This window comes from Neofelis nebulosa, chromosome 2, assembly GCF_028018385.1.
Source record: "Neofelis nebulosa isolate mNeoNeb1 chromosome 2, mNeoNeb1.pri, whole genome shotgun sequence".
In the NCBI taxonomy this organism is placed as follows: domain Eukaryota; kingdom Metazoa; phylum Chordata; class Mammalia; order Carnivora; family Felidae; genus Neofelis; species Neofelis nebulosa.
In genome coordinates, this window is record NC_080783.1 from 170,923,107 (window position 1) to 170,941,442 (window position 18,336).

General features: G+C 33.9%; 2 protein-coding genes across 14 annotated transcripts in view; one reads left to right on the forward strand and one right to left on the reverse strand.

Moving 5' to 3' along the window:
- The window catches only part of DOCK7 (dedicator of cytokinesis 7), a 233,067-nt gene that overhangs the window by 85,219 nt on the left and 129,512 nt on the right, over nt 1-18,336 (forward strand). The window lies entirely within an intron of this gene.
- Nucleotides 6,596-17,171, reverse strand: ANGPTL3 (angiopoietin like 3). 2 transcript variants are annotated; one of them, XM_058717177.1, is made up of 7 exons: nt 16,627-17,171; nt 15,848-15,958; nt 12,290-12,404; nt 10,724-10,837; nt 10,204-10,299; nt 8,181-8,447; nt 6,596-7,769 (listed from the first exon to the last, which is right to left on the reverse strand). In XM_058717177.1, exons 1-7 carry the CDS (start codon nt 17,119-17,121, stop codon nt 7,585-7,587), a joined length of 1,383 nt encoding a protein of 460 aa, XP_058573160.1. In that variant the 5' UTR covers nt 17,122-17,171; the 3' UTR covers nt 6,596-7,584. The 2 variants fall into 2 exon arrangements, with proteins under 2 accessions (XP_058573160.1, XP_058573161.1); XM_058717178.1 differs by lacking the exon at nt 8,181-8,447.

Here is an 18,336-nt window from a genome sequence, read left to right on the forward strand (position 1 = left end):
TCATGACCTGAGCCGAAGTCGGCCGCTTAACCGACTGAGCCACCCAAGGCGCCCCTCAAAATATGTTTTGAAGAAATTGTTGAGATTTCTCAAAGATATTTTAAAAAATCTGTTATTAAGCCATACCTAAAATTAGAGATTTTTGTATTTAAATAAGTTTTTTTTCCCCCCTACACATTAGTTCACTTATTCTTGTATAGTGTTAATCCAGGAAGGGCCTGGTCTTTTCAAACCCTCTATAGGGATAAATGAGGGTATATAGGTATATGGCAGTTTTTAGCTAATGTCATGTATTTCTTATTGTGCCAAATGGAGGTTATTTACAGCAAGTGCTTACTTTATCAAGGAAATACTTATGCTATCACAATATCACAGAAAAATACTAGTCCAGTTGTCACATTAAGATAATCAAATAATACCAGTGGGAAAAATGTTTTTTATTGAGTATCTGAAATCATTTAAAAGTTAGATACTGGATTATGTGTAATGTTACTCATGTTCCAAATTTGTGCTTGAGCTCCACTGTTGCATTTGAGTTATAAAGATCAAAGTATATCTAATTGAGCAAATGCTTGTGTGTTTGATTTTTAAGAGCTATGTCACAGAGCACACGCTATTCTTGGCAAGGTTGTTAGAATTGGCCTCTTTCCTAACAGTAGCCTTAGTTGTAATCACCTACTGAACTTTCATATCTTTGTTTTTTTTTCTAAGTTTTAGAAAGACTGTATCTAGCAAATATTGTGTTACTAAGAATATAAGAATGAATGCAGTGGTTCATACCCGGTAACAATCAGTATAAGAGACAAAATGAAAGGATGCCATTCATTTTGATTTGGACCTTGGTTAGCAGTTAGGAATATGCCCCATACAATTCTTAATAATCGTTTGTAAACCTACAGGTTTACTATTCTGAATATAGTCTTTAAAAAAATTTTTTTTAATGTTTATTTATTTTTGAGAGAGAGTATGAGAGGTGGACAGAGAGAGAGGGAGACACAGAATCTGAAGCAGGCTCCAGACTCCAAGCCGTCAGCATAGAACCCAACCTGGGGCTTGAACCCATGAACTGCGAGATCATGACCTGAGCTGAAGTCAGATGTTCAACCAACTGAGCCACCCAGGCGCTCCCATAGTCATTTTATTTTATTTAAAAAAAAATTTTTTTTTTAATATTTATTTATTTTTGACAGAGAGAGAGACAGAGCGTGAGCAGGGGAGGGGCAGAGAGAGGGGGAGACACAGAATCAGAAGCAGGCTCCAGGCTCTGAGCGGTCAGCCAGAGCTCGACGTGGGGCTCGAACTCACGAACCTCGAGATCATGACCTGAGCCGAAGTCGGATGCTCAACTGACCGAGCCACCCAGGCACCCCTCCCATAGTCATTTTAAAAAATATTTTATTTATTTTTTTTTTGAGAAAGAGAGAGAGAGACTGGGGTGGGGGGGGGGGGTGGGGTGGGAACAGAGGATCCAAAGCTGGCTCTGCAATGACAGCAGAGAGCCAGACGTTGGGCTTGATTCCACAAACCATGAGTTCATGACCTGAACCAAAGTCGGACACTCAACTGAGCCATCCAGGTGCCCCACTAACCTAAATATAGTCTTAACCTTTTTATAATGGGAAATTACAAACATACACAAAAGTAAATAGAATAGGGGTGCCTGGGTGGCCCAGTCATTTAAATGTCTGACTCTTGGTTTTGGCTCAGGTCATGATCTCTGTAGTTCATGGGTTGGAGCCCCTTGTTGGTATCTGTGCTGACAGAGCAGAGCCTGCTTGGGATTCTGTCTCTCTCTCTCTCTCTCTCTTTCTCTCTCTCTCTGCCCCTCCCTGGCTTCCTTTCTCTCTCTCTCTCTCTCTGTCTCTGTCTCGCTCTCTCTCTCTTTCTCTCTCTCTCTCTCTCAAAAATAATAAATAAGTAGAACAGTACAATTAACCTCCATTATCATTCTTGTTTTATGTATTACCTGTTCCCTTTTTCCCTATAGTAGTTTATTTTTATTTTGAGGGAGAGTGAGAGTGAGCATGCACACACACGAATGGGGGAGGGGCAGAGAGAGAAGGAGAGAGAGAGAATCCCAAGCAGGCTTTGCATTGTCAGTGCACAGCCCAAGAAAAGGCTCAAACCTACAAACTGTGAGATCATGACCTGAGCTGAAACTGAGAGATGTTTAACCAACTTAGCCACCTAGGAGGCACTACTGTAGTTCTATAAAAACAAAGTCTAGTCATGGTATCATTTTACCTGTCCATCCTTCAGTATCTTTTCTGTTAAGTAGTTTAATAAGCTTATTACATACTGATTGAATTTTTTCTCTAATGTTTTGTTTCTAGAAGCAGATTGGCCACCACTCAAAATGTATATATTCATACTATGACCCATGTAATTCATGTTTCTTGAACTAGGTTATATGACAGTAGATCTTGCTTAAATTTGTGGTTCTTAAAATTTTTTTTATCATGGTACTCTTGGCAGTCTTTTGAATCCTATGACTTTTTTGGAATAATGTTTTTATGTGCATAAAATAAAATAGAATAACAAAGGAAATTAATTACATTGAATTATAATTATCAAGATATTAAAGTTCTGACATGTTTCTTTCCTAATGAGTTAAATATCTAGCCACATGTCTAAAAACTACTATATTTTCTAAGCAGTAATAAGCATGTGACAATATTCTGAGATACCAGTACTGGTTGTGATATAAAAATATGTACCATTTCTGTTAATAACAAAGTCTCAGGTATAGTTAATACTGGTGTGGTTAGTTTCCTACATTCATTATTTAAGGAAATGCAAATTTCAGTGACAATGAAGAAGTATTTTACTCCCCATTCAAGTTTATAGCCCCTGCTTTAGAGTATAGGTTTTTATATTTATTTTTAGTTTTCATGGATGTCTCAAGCTATTGGTAGTACTCTACTCTTCCAGTTTTGCACTAGATATACCAGTCTTGCTTTTATTCTATCTTGATTGGTCCCAGTTTATTTTAATACAAAAGTTTATGAGTTGAGAGCTCTGTTTTCTACCATTTTAACATAGCCACCCAAGATTTTTTAGTTAAGGGCTTGCATTTGAATGTGAAGAGTGTTATCTCAGACTGCGAGGGAAGGAATAAAGTTCTAGAACAGTAGCAGAGCAGAGTAGGAGAGCAGTTTTGTTCTCCTATCCTGAGAATTAGCGTATTTTCAGTTAGGAAAAATTTGTACAGATTCCTTACTTACAGCGATATGGAGCGATATCCAAGATCTAGTTTTTATAAGTATATACCTTGTTTTGTTTTGTTTTACAATTACAGAATCATTTTTTTTTCTTCAATATATGAAATTTATTGTCGTATATACATTGTTTAGTTCATAAAGTCGTTCAAATACCATATTTTACTTGAGGTTTACAACAACCCTGTGGGGTACATTTGGCAACATTATTATTATTCTCATATGTGGAATGTGGAGACTGAGGCTTTGTTGTTTATATGAAAATACGTACAGCTTTATATCTTTAAGGTTGTAGATTGTTGCTCTTTGAGATATACCTAATCATTTTGTTGGATGTATGATTGTTTCAGGGTTAAACATATGAATTTAGAAAAACAGTTTTGTTTGAGATGGGATCCTTGATTTTATGTTTTCTAAAATGTCATTGAAACCTGATTTTATAAAGGCATCCTATGGGAGATTGTTAATCCTGCTTTCCATGACCTTGAACTCAACATTTCACACCAGTTGAGTAATTTTGTCCTAGCTGGTTTGCCTTGAGAACACTTGGACTTTGATAAGAGGGCCAACTGTTTGGTCATTTTGTTTTTAATTTTTTTTTCTTTTTGCCTTAAATTATTTTTAATTATAATGTTTCTTGTTTTCAGTTTTCAAAACTGTTGTGTTGGATGATCACTCAACATCACAAACACAAACACGGTGATTATGGTTGTTTATGATGGAAAAAATCACAATGAAATTTGACTATCCTATAATAGAAGGTCAAATATGTAACAATCCATATTTGGAATAGTTTTTATAAAGAAGACAAATACTAGGAATTCAGTAAATACTGGTTAATGCATACAGTTTTGATTAATTTATGAGCTAATTGATTTCCATGAGTTATGCTATTAGGAGGAAAAGATATAAGCATGAGAACATGCTGCTTCTAGGATGATGGGGAGAAAACAGATTATACAACAGTAGGTAACTCTGAAATGAGTAATGTGTATACTTGCTCTTAGTAAAATTCACACTGGCTCAGAGTGAACTCTTGGTATAGAAATTTGGCAGTGATTTACTAAAATTAAGTAGATTGACCATCTTTTTTGATGCTCTTGGAGTTTTTATTACTATTTTTGCATGATTCTTTTTTATCATTTGCCACATGTACTTTTCTGTCTTTTCTTGATTTGCTAAATGCCAGTTGAGGGGTACAGACAGTAATGCTGTAAATATTGAGGGAGGAGCCCCCATTTACTAAGATATTTGTAAAGGAAGTGAGATCATCTGGATCTTGAAGTAGGACCTACCCAAGCAGATAGTCATATAGAGGCATTCTAAATAAATGGGAGTGGCATTAGGAAATGCACTTTTAGGAAATAGGCAGTGTTAAAAAGTAGATAATTTTGATTAGTGCAGAGGGTTTGTGTTGGGCAAGAAATGGTTGAAGAGATAACTTAGGGTCAGATTGTAGAAACTCTTGAATACGTGAAAGAGATTGGGATTTTGTTCTGTAGGTTTATGCCCTTTGAATTGGGGTATACATTCTTGCTATATGAGATCTGCAAGACCACAGGATAAACATGACATACCTTCCAGGAACATAACTTTTTAGAAGATTTGGAGAAAAAATAACTTTTTTTAAATATGGAGATGATTTATAGAGTAGAATACACAATTCACATGCAATTTTAAGATAAATTGTAAGATTTAAGATAAAATCCTAGTAAGATTCTAAAATTTGTGTTTATATAAAGCCATTTTCATCCCAGCACTGTAAGGAAATGCTTTCATTATTCTCAAGCTGTTAAACTCTTTTTTTTTTTTTTTTTTTTTTTTTTTTTTTTGCTGTTAAACTCTTTTAATAGACAAGTTTGAACATCATAGGTCAAAGTAGGATGTAGCCATTGTAAATTTGTTTTAGGAAAATTGAAGGAAGATAGACAAACTTAGGAGACTATTTAGATAATTTAAAACTCAGGGTAAAAGTGGGTCTTGGTGGGCTTTGGGCAGTAGACATGGGAAGAAATGGTATCATATTAACAGACCTTTCAGAGGAAGATTGTATTCCATTTAGTGGCTTCAGATACAGGAGAGGTGGTTTACAAAGTAGAAAGACAGAGATGTCTTCCAGGTTTTAAGCTTGGATGACTGGAAGCATGATACTACCATTAGTGAATATGCAGAAGTAAGGAGGAGTGTGATAAGGTAGAAAGGAAGGACCAGCAGGGGCAGTAAGTCTTTAATGAGTTTTGATATGTTGAATTTGAGGAGATTATAGGGTATCAAAAGGAGGAATGGCAAACAGGCAATGTAAGAAGGGGAACCAGAGAGAGATCTGGGAATAATATGTAAATTTGGGAACTTTACTCATTGAAAATAGAGGAGTCCATGAGAGTAAATAGACTTTCTGAGGATCAGAGTAGAAGAGATGATTAAAGAGTGTGCATTGGCCCGAATGTATCACTTACTAGGAGGGAATAGGGCTATAAAAATGCATCCAGGCTAAGGATAATCCTGAGAGTGTAATAGTAGTGTGGAAGTGAAATGAAAGTGAAATTTGGAAGAAGAATATTGTTTATTAGTAAGTAGCAGAGAGATCCAAGAGAATGTGGACTGAGGAAAGGCCATTTGATTAGACAATTGTGAGTTAGTGGTGTAATTAGAATACTTGGCAAAGTAGTGAGGACAGAAGGACATGATTTGTGAATCATAAAAAAAAAATTCTTTCTCTTCCAGAATTATCTCTCCACTGAGCATATTTTATATGCAGAAAAAAACTAACTTAGTACTCCTAAAAGGAACAAAATGAAACTTACTGTGTAAGAATTGTAAAAAAAAAAAAAAAAAAAAAAAAAAAAAAAAAAGGACGAATAGAAGAAGCAATTGATATATTAAATAATACATTATTTTGTATTTGAAAGCTTCCAATTTTTTTGTGAAAAAAAGTCATTTTGGCATTCTGGCTCCAAAGTCAATTTTGACAGTTTGGCTGTGGTTTTAAAAACTACAACCTATTCTTGCCTCTGTTCTTTTGTACTCTTTGGAAACAAAATATTTATGTAGGATCCACATAGATCATACATGTTTACATATGACATGTTATACTTATATGACATGTAGAGAAAAATACATAATGCCGGATATTTATTGACTAAGGTAAGTCACTATGTAACTTGGGCATTTTATTCTTTAAAAACTGGATTTAATTCAAAATTTTATTTCCATTTGCTAGTTTCTTTAAAAACCTTACTTAGAAATAAATACTGACAAGTGATATTCTGGTCAGAAGATTGGCATCTTATAATCCTTGAGGATTAGAATTTAAATGATTTAAATTAGAAATAGCATAATCATACTTCTATTATGTGTCACTAAAAAAACTACAAGAATTTAAATTTCTATATATTAAGGGATGAGTCTTTATTGAATTTGAAAATGTACATACACATCTGTCAGGCTGTTTAAACATTCAACAACTTGTTATGATTTTTAGTTCTATATGACAACCTACACAAACGTATTAGACTCATACTGTGCCCAGGGAGAATAAATTATTAAACTTTAACTTGATGCTGCAAATACATTCTTTCTCATTACTTTCTGACAAGATCCCTTTAAATTGTTTTCACATCATTAAGTGTTAAAACATATAAAATGTATGCAGTATATACATAAGTTAACAAATATGTTACGATACAGTGATACCTGATATTAAAGTCAATATGACCTAATAATCATGATCTACTGCATTTAAGACAGTTAATCTACTTCAATATAGTATTATATCCTGCTTCATTTGACTTCCTAAATAAAGCATACCAAACATTTGTTTCACATTTTGTTGTAGCAAAATGAAACATCAGTTTTAAAATTAGTATTACAGATTTTCATGTGTACTCTGAACTGACTGAATTTTAATTTTTAAATTAATAATATTACAGAATCTAGGAACTATACAATTATCAGTCTTTTATATTTATTCAAGTTCAGAATTTTGGCAAGAAAATTTTTTTAACTGAGGAAGTTGTAAAATTAGCTTACATGATGCCTTTTAAAATAAAAGTCCTTGTAAGTTTTTTATTTTAAAAAAATTACTTAAAAATTCACCCATTGGTTAAAATTTGGATTGTGACTATATAAAACTGATACTCATATCACAAAATATATGTATAAATGATATAAGAATTTTGATTGGGAAAGATAAATGGTGTTCTTTGAGGTGATTTGATGGTATGTTTACTTTCAAGTTGATAGTGGCTTTAAAATCAAGAGTCTATTTCTGAATCCTTGTGTTAGGGATTTAATATCAGATTATTAAACCACAGTAATTCCAGATGAATTTAATGTTTGATTTGTTGGCTCTTTAATTTGTCTCAGTTCATTCAGAGCTTTCTGAATCTGTTGGATGGATCAACATTTTAGTTGATTTGATAGAGTACAACCTTCCATTTTGAGACTTCCAATATATTCCTCTTCTCCTCTCTGGCTTAGTTTTTGCTCTTGGCTTGTTATATTTACCATTCAGGTTGTTTTCCCCACATACATCGTGACACCACCAGCCTCCTAAAGAAGATAGATATGGAATTTAATGAATACAAACTCTAGTTATTGTTAATGCATTTCCCTATGAGTACATCTTCATTTCTTACAATATGACAGTATTGTATGCCTTATGCATGTATCCCAATTTTAAATAATCTGTGTAAGTCTCATGTATGCCACCCAAAATAAAATATCTTAGGCTATTTATAAAACATTATTATAAAATAAGTTCTTATAAAATAAAATCTCTAGGTAAAATACCTAGTTGAACCATAATCCAGTTAATACTTATGTTAAGACATTTTTACCTATAGTCAAAATGTTTATTTGGGATTCAGTTTTTAAAGAGTTGACATTGTAGATATTAGCTAATACTTTGGGAAGACATTCTGTAGATATGAAAATGAATTATTGATGTTAGGAAAAAGATACCTGAATAACTTTCTGGACAGTTGACATGTCCTTTTGCTTTATGATCCCAAGTAGAAAATGCCAAATCTTTGTGTTCCGGGAGTGCGTTGGGGACATTGCCAGTAATCTCAACTAGGTGTAATGTATAGTTGGTTTCATGATCCCCCAAGTGAAAGGAATATTCGATATAATGCTTGTTGTCTTTCCAGTCTTCTAGTTCAATTCGTAAGACGTAATTAGATTGCTTTACTATGGAATATATCTTCTCTAGACCCAACCAAAATTCTCCTGAAAAGAAAGTGAAAATCTGTGGGTTGTTACCTGCAGATTAGGCACGAACAGTTTTTGTGGGTTTTTTTTTAGTGTTTTTTATTGGTGCAAATCAATGAATTGTTTTAGCCTTGAATCCCTTGGTTATTTTAGAGTCTCTTAAAATATTTCTTTTTAAAACAATTTTATTGAATATAGTGAAATGTACAAAAAATATAAAAAATATTAATAGGCCTGCCTAAAGTTTGATTAGCCTTTCTAAAATGAATATTGTGAGGTGTATTTCTTGGATGAAATATATTAGGCAATTGTAGATATTTTAGATCTGGTCATTGGTAAAATATTATCTCATTTCTGGGTCCTTATGTGTACTGGCTTTGCTATCAAGAATTTATTAATACCCATATACTATCAAAAGTTTTGTTAAGGATTTCTACTATTATATCCAGTATTACTTGGATAGTAGTGTCATTTTCTTCAAATATAGTCTTGGCCTTTGATATTTGCTTGATATACGTTTTCTTTGTAGAAAAATAAGGGAATAGAATTTTATAGACATTTTAAGTCGAAAAACAATTCTTAATAACTTCTCTATAGTTTTAAAAATTATTTTTCTTTGAAACTAAAAGCATAACAAATATAGACACTTTTGAATTATCACAGTCTTCTGTTAAAGTATTTAAGGAAAAAAGACAAACTGTTTTATTGCTATTGAATTAGAAGACAGTTTTAAGGATTACAAGTACAAATGGCTTACTTATAGAAGTAAATGAATACTCTGGGCTTAACAGTCAGCCTTTTATTTTGGGGTTACAAATAATCATTCTTAGAAGATTAGTTAGGGATTTAACTAGTAGTTTGAATACAAAATTTCTTAAATGGGCAAATAGTACTGAATGTTAAGTCAAAATTTGGTATCATAATGGATGTTTTCCACTTTATATATGAGTGCTTACATTTGTGAATTTTTATAATGTGCCTTTTTGGGTTTAAAACCATTTTTGTTATGCTTATTTTATTTTATTATATTTTGTGATCAAAATATAGTAATTTGTATTAACTAATTTCCTTTAAATCACACATCCTATAGTATACATTTATAATATTTAAACAATTAAGATTTAAACATTTAGTACTGTACATCTGACAGTTTCCTTGTTCCTTTCACCTTCCAAATAATTAATATCTAAAATGTTAAAAAAAGAAAGTAGAGTGACCTGTGATAAGGATGGTTTTCTTCAGAGCTCATTCAAATATAGCATTTACCACTTATCAGAGCACATAGCACTTAATCATAATTGTCTTTAATAATTACACTTATGATAATTAGAAGCCATCAAATTAAATTGAGATACATATACTTAAGAGCAGACATGAAATTATGGTAAGCATAATTCAAACAGTCGCTTGTAATAAGTATAGATTACTGACAGATATGTAATTATGTGTTCTATGAAGTTCTGCGAAGGCTGGGACTATTCCTCATTCGTTGTTGCGTTCCTAATGCCCAATCCATAATAGCTTCTCAGTAAATATATTTTTTAAGTGTTTTTACTTATTTTTGAGAGAGAAAGAGAGTGTGAGCAGGAGAGGGGCAGAAAGATAAAGGAGGGTAGAGAATCCAAAGCGGGCTCTGCGCTGACAGCAAGACCAATGCGGGGCTTGAACTGATGAACCATGAGATTATGACCTGAGCCGAAGTCAGATGCTCAACTGACTGAGCTACCCAGGCACCCCAATAGTTTTTACAAATGAATGAATGAAGTCACCTTACCGTCAAGCCTCCCAAAACCATATCTGTAGTTTTCCCAAGTTTCATTGAAGTTTTGTGATCCATCTATTCGGTGTTGAATCACTGTCCATGAACTACCTAAATATAATGAACGTAATTGTGTACTTTAGTAGATTGATGCTGACAGATGCAACAAAATACTGTTTTCTTGTTTTGGTTTTAATTGGTAGCACTGTAATATAGTTATTAATGTTGCTATGGTGGTACCATTTTATTATTTATTATGGTACCAAGAAGTTAAGTAAAGGGCAAATAATGAATTTGTCTTAATAAACTTATTAACAATAGTATTTCAGATTACTTTATGGAAAATAATTGAATAAGTGCATGAGTGAATATGAAACTAAACAAAGCAAATATAAGTACTAGAGCTATATAACTACTCATGTTGCTTATATTTCATTTTATATTCACAACAAAGATGACAGGATTGAGTTTTACTTAATAGGCAGTGAGTAACCTGAGCTAATTATAGTCCATTTTCTCTTCAGGCTGGTTTTACCTGCTTTAACATCACAGTAGACATTAAAAGCTTGAGAGTTGCTGGGTCTAATGGAGTAGATGCCACTTGTATGTTCACCTCTGTTATAAATGGTGGTACAATTAGCAGGAATGTCTAGAATCAAGAAAGTTTATTACATAAGATACAGTAATAGGAATTGTATCTTTAGAGCTTGGGCTTTTACTTGACATTTTATGGGATTGTGGTGAATGTAGCCCTTAGCCTTTTTCAGTAATGTATTACCTAGAAAGTACTTTATGCTAAAGCAGGTTTATTAGATGGCATGTTATACAAATACTATTAAAATAGTTATTATCAAACTGATTTTTAAAAAAATTTTTTCTTGATGTTTATTTTTGAGAGAGAGAACACAAGCCAGAGAGGGACAGAGAGAGAGAGGGAGACACAGAATCTGAAGCAGGCTCCAGGCTCCAAGCTGTCAGCATAGAGCCCCATGCAGGGCTCAAACTCATGAACTGTGAGATCTTCATCTCAGCTGAAGTCAGACCTTTAACCGAGTGAGCCACCCAGGTGCCCCTCAAACTGATTTCTTTTTAAGAAAAGTGACAAAATGAGAATTTTAGACACATATTTTGTCAGATAAAGGAAGGATATAAATTTATTTTATATCCTTTTTTGAGAGTGACAGAGAGACAGAGCGTGAGCGGGGAAGGGACAGACAAGAGAGGGAGACACAGATCCTAGCAGGCTTGAGGCTCTGAGCTGTCAGCACAGAGCCCGATGCGGGGCTCAAACTCAGGAGCAATAAAATCATGACTTGAGAGGAAGTCAGACGCTTAACCAACTGAGCCACCCAGGCTCCCCAGGAAGGATATAAATATAATACTACATAAGACATTATTACAGTGTTTGGTGTATAGCACATAGTCAACAGGTGGAAAGAGTGAACATACATGAAGGAAACTTACAGAGACCTTTTGTGTATGTGTATGAATTACATAAAAGTAAGTGTATTTTGAAAGTATTATTATTTTGTTAAAGTATCGTCAGGAATGGAGACTTTGTTCTCCTGTCTTTGTGTTTTTCTTATGAAAATTTTCAAGGAAACAGGAAGGTAGAAACATTAGAGAGAACTTCATAGTCTTTCCACCTGTATTCAGGAATTGTTAACCTTTTGCCATTTTTGCTTTATAAACATACATATATACAAACATGTATTTTGCTGTACTATTTGAAATTTGCAAACATCATGACCCTTAGCCACTTAAATATTTCGACATGTATCTCTTAAACATGAAATTATTTTATTGCATGACTATAATACTATTATTACATCTAAGACATTTTAAAATAATGTCATATTATCTAGTATCAAGTCTACAACTATATTTTCCTGATTGTCTTAAAAATGTGTTTTATAGGGTTAAAAGAGCTGCCAGGATCCAATTAAGGTTGACACATTGTATTTGGTAGATTTGTCTCTTTACTCTCGTTTAGTTTAGAACAGGTCCCAAGAATAGCAATTATTTTTTATGGGAATGTCTAAGATAGGAAAAGAATTTGATGATAATACCTTCAAGAAGGAAACCCAACAAATTAACTTACCATCATGTTCTACAATTTTTGTTTCATTCAAGTGAAGAAAAGGGGTAGTTCTTGGTGCCCTTGGTTTAGAAGAAAGAGAATTTTCTGTGGATTCTTGAACACCAGTTCTTCTTAGCTGATGAAAGAATATAAAAATGGTATGGAGTATACAGTTAGAGGAATCTGAGGGAGGATATTAAGATTACAATTTATATACATCTTTAAGTTCATAATACGTTATTGCTCTTGATGTTAAGAGGGATAAACAATGCTGTACAGATTATATAGATGACTTGTTCTCAAAATATGTAATCAGGCACATTGTTTAATGGGTTTAAAAAACTAGAGAAAGCAAAGCACAAACCAGAAATTAGTCAAAAAACAGCAAGACCAAAGGTAGAGACTTTGCTTAGCATATTTTAACATGTTCTGTTTATTTACATGAATAGAATATATATGCTATTCAGTAGTAGGCAGATTTTAAGCTTTAATAATTCTCAGTTGTAGGCCTTATTGATTGATTCTCAGACCTGCCTAAAGACTTAGCACATAATTTGAATAAGGCTTCTTCTATCCTTCCTTCCTTCCTTCCTTCCTTCCTTCCTTCCTTCCTTCCTTCCTTCCTTCCTTCCTTCCTTCCTTCCTTCCTTCTTTTTTTAAGTTTATTTATTTCTGAGGGGGGGAGGGGCAGAGAGAGAGAGGAGGCAGAGGATTGAAGTAGGCTCTGAGCTGACAGCAGAGAGCCCGATGCGGGGCTCGAACTCACGAACCGTGAGGTCATGACCTGAGCCAAAGTCAGACACTTAACCAACTGAACCACCCAGGCACCCTGAACAAGGCTTCTTTCTTAATAGTTTTTTTGGAATGTAAATATATCTGTAGAGGTGACAGATTGGCAGCTTTATTTGCTTACTTTCAATACATTCAATATTTCATTGTTAGTTTTAGCAAGTTTACTTTTATGTAAAGTGTGCTGGGTTTGCATTTTATTGACTGAAAGCTTTTCTTATTGTTGGCCTGAGAAACACAGAATATGTAATATCTTATTAGTGTTTTTTGATATCAGCATTTTTTAGGACGTAATTCATAAGGATCTGTTGCAAAGTTCATTTGTTGGGTATTAACCTTTTTTCCCTAAGTAACTGTGTGAGGTTAAAGTCACTTAACATGGAGTATTAGACTCTTATTTTAAATTTGAGGAAGTTGGATCAGATGATCTAAGGCTTCTTCCAACTCAGATATTCATTGTTTTGAATTCTTCATACATTTTATTATTAGGATGTATGTAATTTGATAATAGTGACATTCTGTTTCTGTGAGTAGGCTCATTTAACTGTTATAAAAGATATAAGAAAAAAGAAATAAGAAAAATAATGTAATGAGGAAATTATGGAAATCAAAACTAGTTGTTGGCAACAAACCCTTTTGGATAGTTAGGAAAAATAATAAAATAACTTAGTAAATTATGTCTCATAATTAGCAAAAATAACCTGAAATTATGAGTTATAAAATTACTGAAACATATAATGATGTTTGTGTAGTGGAAATTGTTTTATAATTCTTGGCAACTATTTTTTTTTACAAGTTTCTCCAAGTTTGTATTAGTTTTGGAACCCTCTTGAGTGCCTGTTCCATAGCATTACTAATTAATATTTTCGAACTGTGGTATTCCACATTGAAATGTGTAGGTTCTCACATAGCTTTATTCAAGACAGGTATCTCCCTCACCTAGCCAGCTGTTTACATTGTAGATTAATTATATTGTTGGGTATTGAACTTTAATTATCAGGCACACAGTTTCTTTTTTTTTTTTCAATATATGAAATTTATTGTCAAATTGGTTTCCATACAACACCCAGTGCTCATCCCAAAAGGTGCCCTCCTCAATACGCATCACCCACCCTCCCACCCCCCATCAGCCCTCAGTTTGTTCTCAGTTTTGTTTTTTTTTTAATTTTTTTTTTTCAACGTTTTTAATTTATTTTTGGGACAGAGAGAGACAGAGCATGAACGGGGGAGGGGCAGAGAGAGAGGGAGACACAGAATCGGAAACAGGCTCCAGGCTCTGAGGCATCAGCCCAGAGCCTGACGCGGGGCTCGAACTCACGGACTGCGAGATCGTGACCTGGCTGAAGTCGGACGCTTAACCGACTGCACCACCCAGGCGCCCCTGTTCTCAGTTTTTAAGAGTCTCTTATGCTTTGGCTCTCTCCCACTCTAACCTCTTTTTTTTTTTTTTCCTTCCCCTCCTCCATGGGTTTCTGTTAAGTTTCTCAGGATCCACATAAGAGTGAAAACATATGGTATCTGTCTTTCTCTGTATGGCTTATTTCACTTAGCATCACACTCTCCAGTTCCATCCACGTAGGCACACAGTTTCTAATACTATTAATAATAGCATGCTTTTGTTGACTTCTTTGTGTTAAATATGACATTTAAATTTACTCAACATATTTATTGAGTTCCTACTATGTCTCAGACAATATTCTATATTTTGGGGTGTCAGCTATGAAAAAATGAAGAAAATCCCTGTTCTCATGGAGTTTACATTCTCGTGAGGGGACAAATAACTAAAAAATATATATATTGCATGAAATAGAGCTACGTGTAAAGGAAAAAAGGAGAGTAATGAAGGAGGTAACAGGTTTTTAAGTATGGGCTTAGGGATTATAATTTTTGATTAAGTGACTTGGGAAGGCTTCACTGAGAATTTTACATTTGAGAAAGACCTAAAGGAAATGAGAGTGGGACATGCAGATACCAGGGAGAAGAGCATTCCAGATATGGGGAGCATGGGCAAAAGCCCTGAGATAGCAGCATGTTCGATGTGTTTGAGTAACTGGGAAGAGTACCCCAGTATGACTAGAGTAGTGGAGATGAAGTCAGAGAGATGAGTCATTGGGGGTCTTGTGGCCACTGGAAGTGAGATGGGCAGCCACTGTGTGGTTTTAAACAAAGAGAGATGTGATCCAATTTTAACTTTTGATAGAATCATGTTAGTGGCTCTATTGGAGGTATACTTTACATAAATTAATTCTTTTTTTTTTTTTTTCTCACAACACTCCTATAAGATAGGTTCTATTATTTTCTTCATAGAATAAGTGAAGAAACTGAGAGACAGAGGAGTTAGGTCACACCAAAGTTTTAGAGCCCAGATTCAAACTGAGGTAGTTTATGAGCTTTAGAGTCTCCAGTCTTAACGATCATGCCGATGTGATGGGTTTACTCACTATCCCAACTAGAAGTTTTAAAAATAAATTTAGGGCTGGGGCGCCTGGGTGGCGCAGTCGGTTAAGCGTCCGACTTCAGCCAGGTCACGATCTCGCGGTCCGTGAGTTCGAGCCCCGCGTCAGGCTCTGAGCTGATGGCTCGGAGCCTGGAGCCTGTTTCCGATTCTGTGTCTCCCTCTCTCTCTGCCCCTCCCCCGTTCATGCTCTCTGTCTCTCTCTGTCCCAAAAATAAATAAAAAACGTTGGGAAAAAAAATTTAAAAAAAAAAAAAATAAATTTAGGGCTTAATGTTCCCATAAACCTAGATTTTATGTAAAAGGTTGGACGAGCCATTAAAATATTGACTTACCTGGTTTTCTATTTCTTTTATTTGACTATGCTGTTGATTTAATTGTCTGTATTGTTCCTCCACGGTCTGGAGAAGGTCTTTGATGCTGTTATCTTGCTGTTCTACAAAATTCTGGACATAGATTGTAGGGTGGTTAGAAGTTTATTTCTTCTTTCTTTTTTCTTTGCTTTTTCGTTAAGTGAGTCTTTTTTGTTTTTTGTAACTATTACAATCTAAATTTTTAAAACTAATAGTGGATTAGATAATTGAATATTGGCAACCATTTTCTCTTGTATGCTTCAAATCCTTTTGTTTTTACGATTTAAAATGTACTATCTCTAAAACCTGATTTCCTGAACTTTAAAGTAGTTCAGGTAAATGAAAAAAAACCCCATAGTATTTTAATAGGAATTAATCTTAACCATTTACTTACTACTTTTATCCATTTTATTTATTTATTTATTTGTTTATTTATTTATACTTTTATCCATTTTCAATATGGGAGGATAGTTTCAAATTATCTTCCTCTAACCTTTTACCTGCCTCTAGTAATTGGCAATATTGTAATAATTTAGTGTTCTAAAATTTTATTAATTGATTTATAATTTTCATCTGAAATAAGTGTAGAATCATAAAAAACAACTTGAAATTATAACAGGAAATTTTATTTCCTAGAAGCTTTTTTTCCTTGAGAAAAGTATAGTATTTCAATGATTCAACAAAGTAGCATGTCTTAAAACATTTTTAAAAAAGATCCATATTGAAAACATAATCATGAACCCTCTTTGATTTCTACTTACTTTAAGTGAAGTTATTTCTGGGTGTTCCTGGATTTCAGGTTGATTTTTAGTTAAACTGGTTAATTGCTTCTCCAAATATTTCACTTTTTGATGAAGTAGATTTTTTTCTTCTAGGAGGCTTTCAAGTTTTGAGGTGAGTTCAAGTGACATATTCTTTACTTCTTCATTCTTGACTTGTAGTTTGAATGTAGTTCTTCTAAGTTCCTTTTCTTCTTCTTTGATTTCATTGGTTTGCAGTGATAGGTCATAAAAAGACTGATCAAATATGTTGAGTTTTTGAAATATGTCATTAATTTGGCCCTTAGTCTTATGGACAAAGTCTTTAAGACCATGTCCTAACTGAAGGAGGCCATTGGCTAAAATTTTTACATCATCTAACATAGCAAATCTTGATTTTGGCTCTGGAGACATAGAATCATATGATGAATAGTCTTGGTCAATTTTGGAAGAAATAACTAGAGGAACAATAAAAAGAAAGAGCTTAATCGTGTGCATTTTTATCGTAATTATTCAACTAATTTTCTCCTGTAGGCAGACCTAGACTTCTAAACTCTATATATACCACTATTTGCCACACTGCAAACAGTAAGGTTGGCAGGTGAATGTAGTTAATCATTAAGCTGTGTAAACTTGTACGAATGTAACCTTCTATATTGAGTTAGATCAGTGCTAAATGAAATCAAAGAAATGAGCAATTAACCTTCATTTTAAATTGTTACTGTATTTAATTCTGCAGTATTATAAACTTCAGTTTCAGGGTTGTGAGAGCTGCCTTTTTTAAACGCTTATTTTAATTTACCATGATTTTTAAAAGAGATTTACAATTAAACTCTTTTGACTGGTAAATTAACATTAAGGTTGAGGAAGATTAGCGAATTAAGGATGTGTTTCCCAAATTGTATTTTAGTTATTTTGGAAACAGCAACCTATTCCCAGAAATGGTTTCTCTCTGAAGCCTTCCTCCACTGCTTCAGGTGGTATTAAGGGCTCTCAATGCAGCATTCCTGTGATACTCTGTATAAGCTAACATGATTATACATTCCTTATTATTTGTCACTGTAATTGTTAGTATGTCTTTTGCTTCAGAATATCTTTCCTAACCATATTTTTATTTTTATTTATTTATTTTTTTTAATTTTTTTTTTTTTTAACGTTTATTTATTTTTTGAGACAGAGAGAGACAGAGCATGAACAGGGGAGGGGCAGAGAGAGAGGGAGACACAGAATCGGAAACAGGCTCCAGGCTCTGAGCAGTCAGCACAGAGCCCGACGCGGGGCTCGAACTCACGGACCGTGGGATCATGACCTGAGCTGAAGTCGGACGCTTAACCGACCAAGCCACCCAGGCGCCCCTAACCATATTTTTATATTATCATAAAATCTCATACATTAAAAGACACTTCACTCCCTTTTTGTGTTATATAAAGCTGTGTCTATGTTCTAACTTCTTTTCCATGTGCCCACTGAAAGACCAATAGATTAGGTGATCTTGTACAGTCAAGCCAGAATTATATACTTCCAGTGTCAGAAACAATTTGCTTGTTGTAAGTTTTTCTGAACTTTGTGAGATTGGTAACAATTTTGGTAACATAAATTTAACAAAACCAGCAAATTAATAGTGTGTTCAAAAACAAATGTTCTACTGTGCTTCTAACATAGTATTAAAAGGAAAAATATCAAATGCCTTGTTTAATTATTACTGATTAGCCT

Coding starts and splice junctions, on each gene's coding strand:
- ANGPTL3 (XM_058717177.1), bottom strand. CDS start 17,121: ATGCACACGATTAAGCTCTTTCTTTTTATTGTTCCTCTAGTTATTTCT. Junction 15,959..16,626: donor CAGAAATAACTTCACTTAAA/GTAAGTAGAAAT, acceptor ATCTATGTCCAG/AATTTTGTAGAACAGCAAGA. Junction 10,838..12,289: donor AAAAATTGTAGAACATGATG/GTAAGTTAATTT, acceptor TCTTGATTCTAG/ACATTCCTGCTAATTGTACC.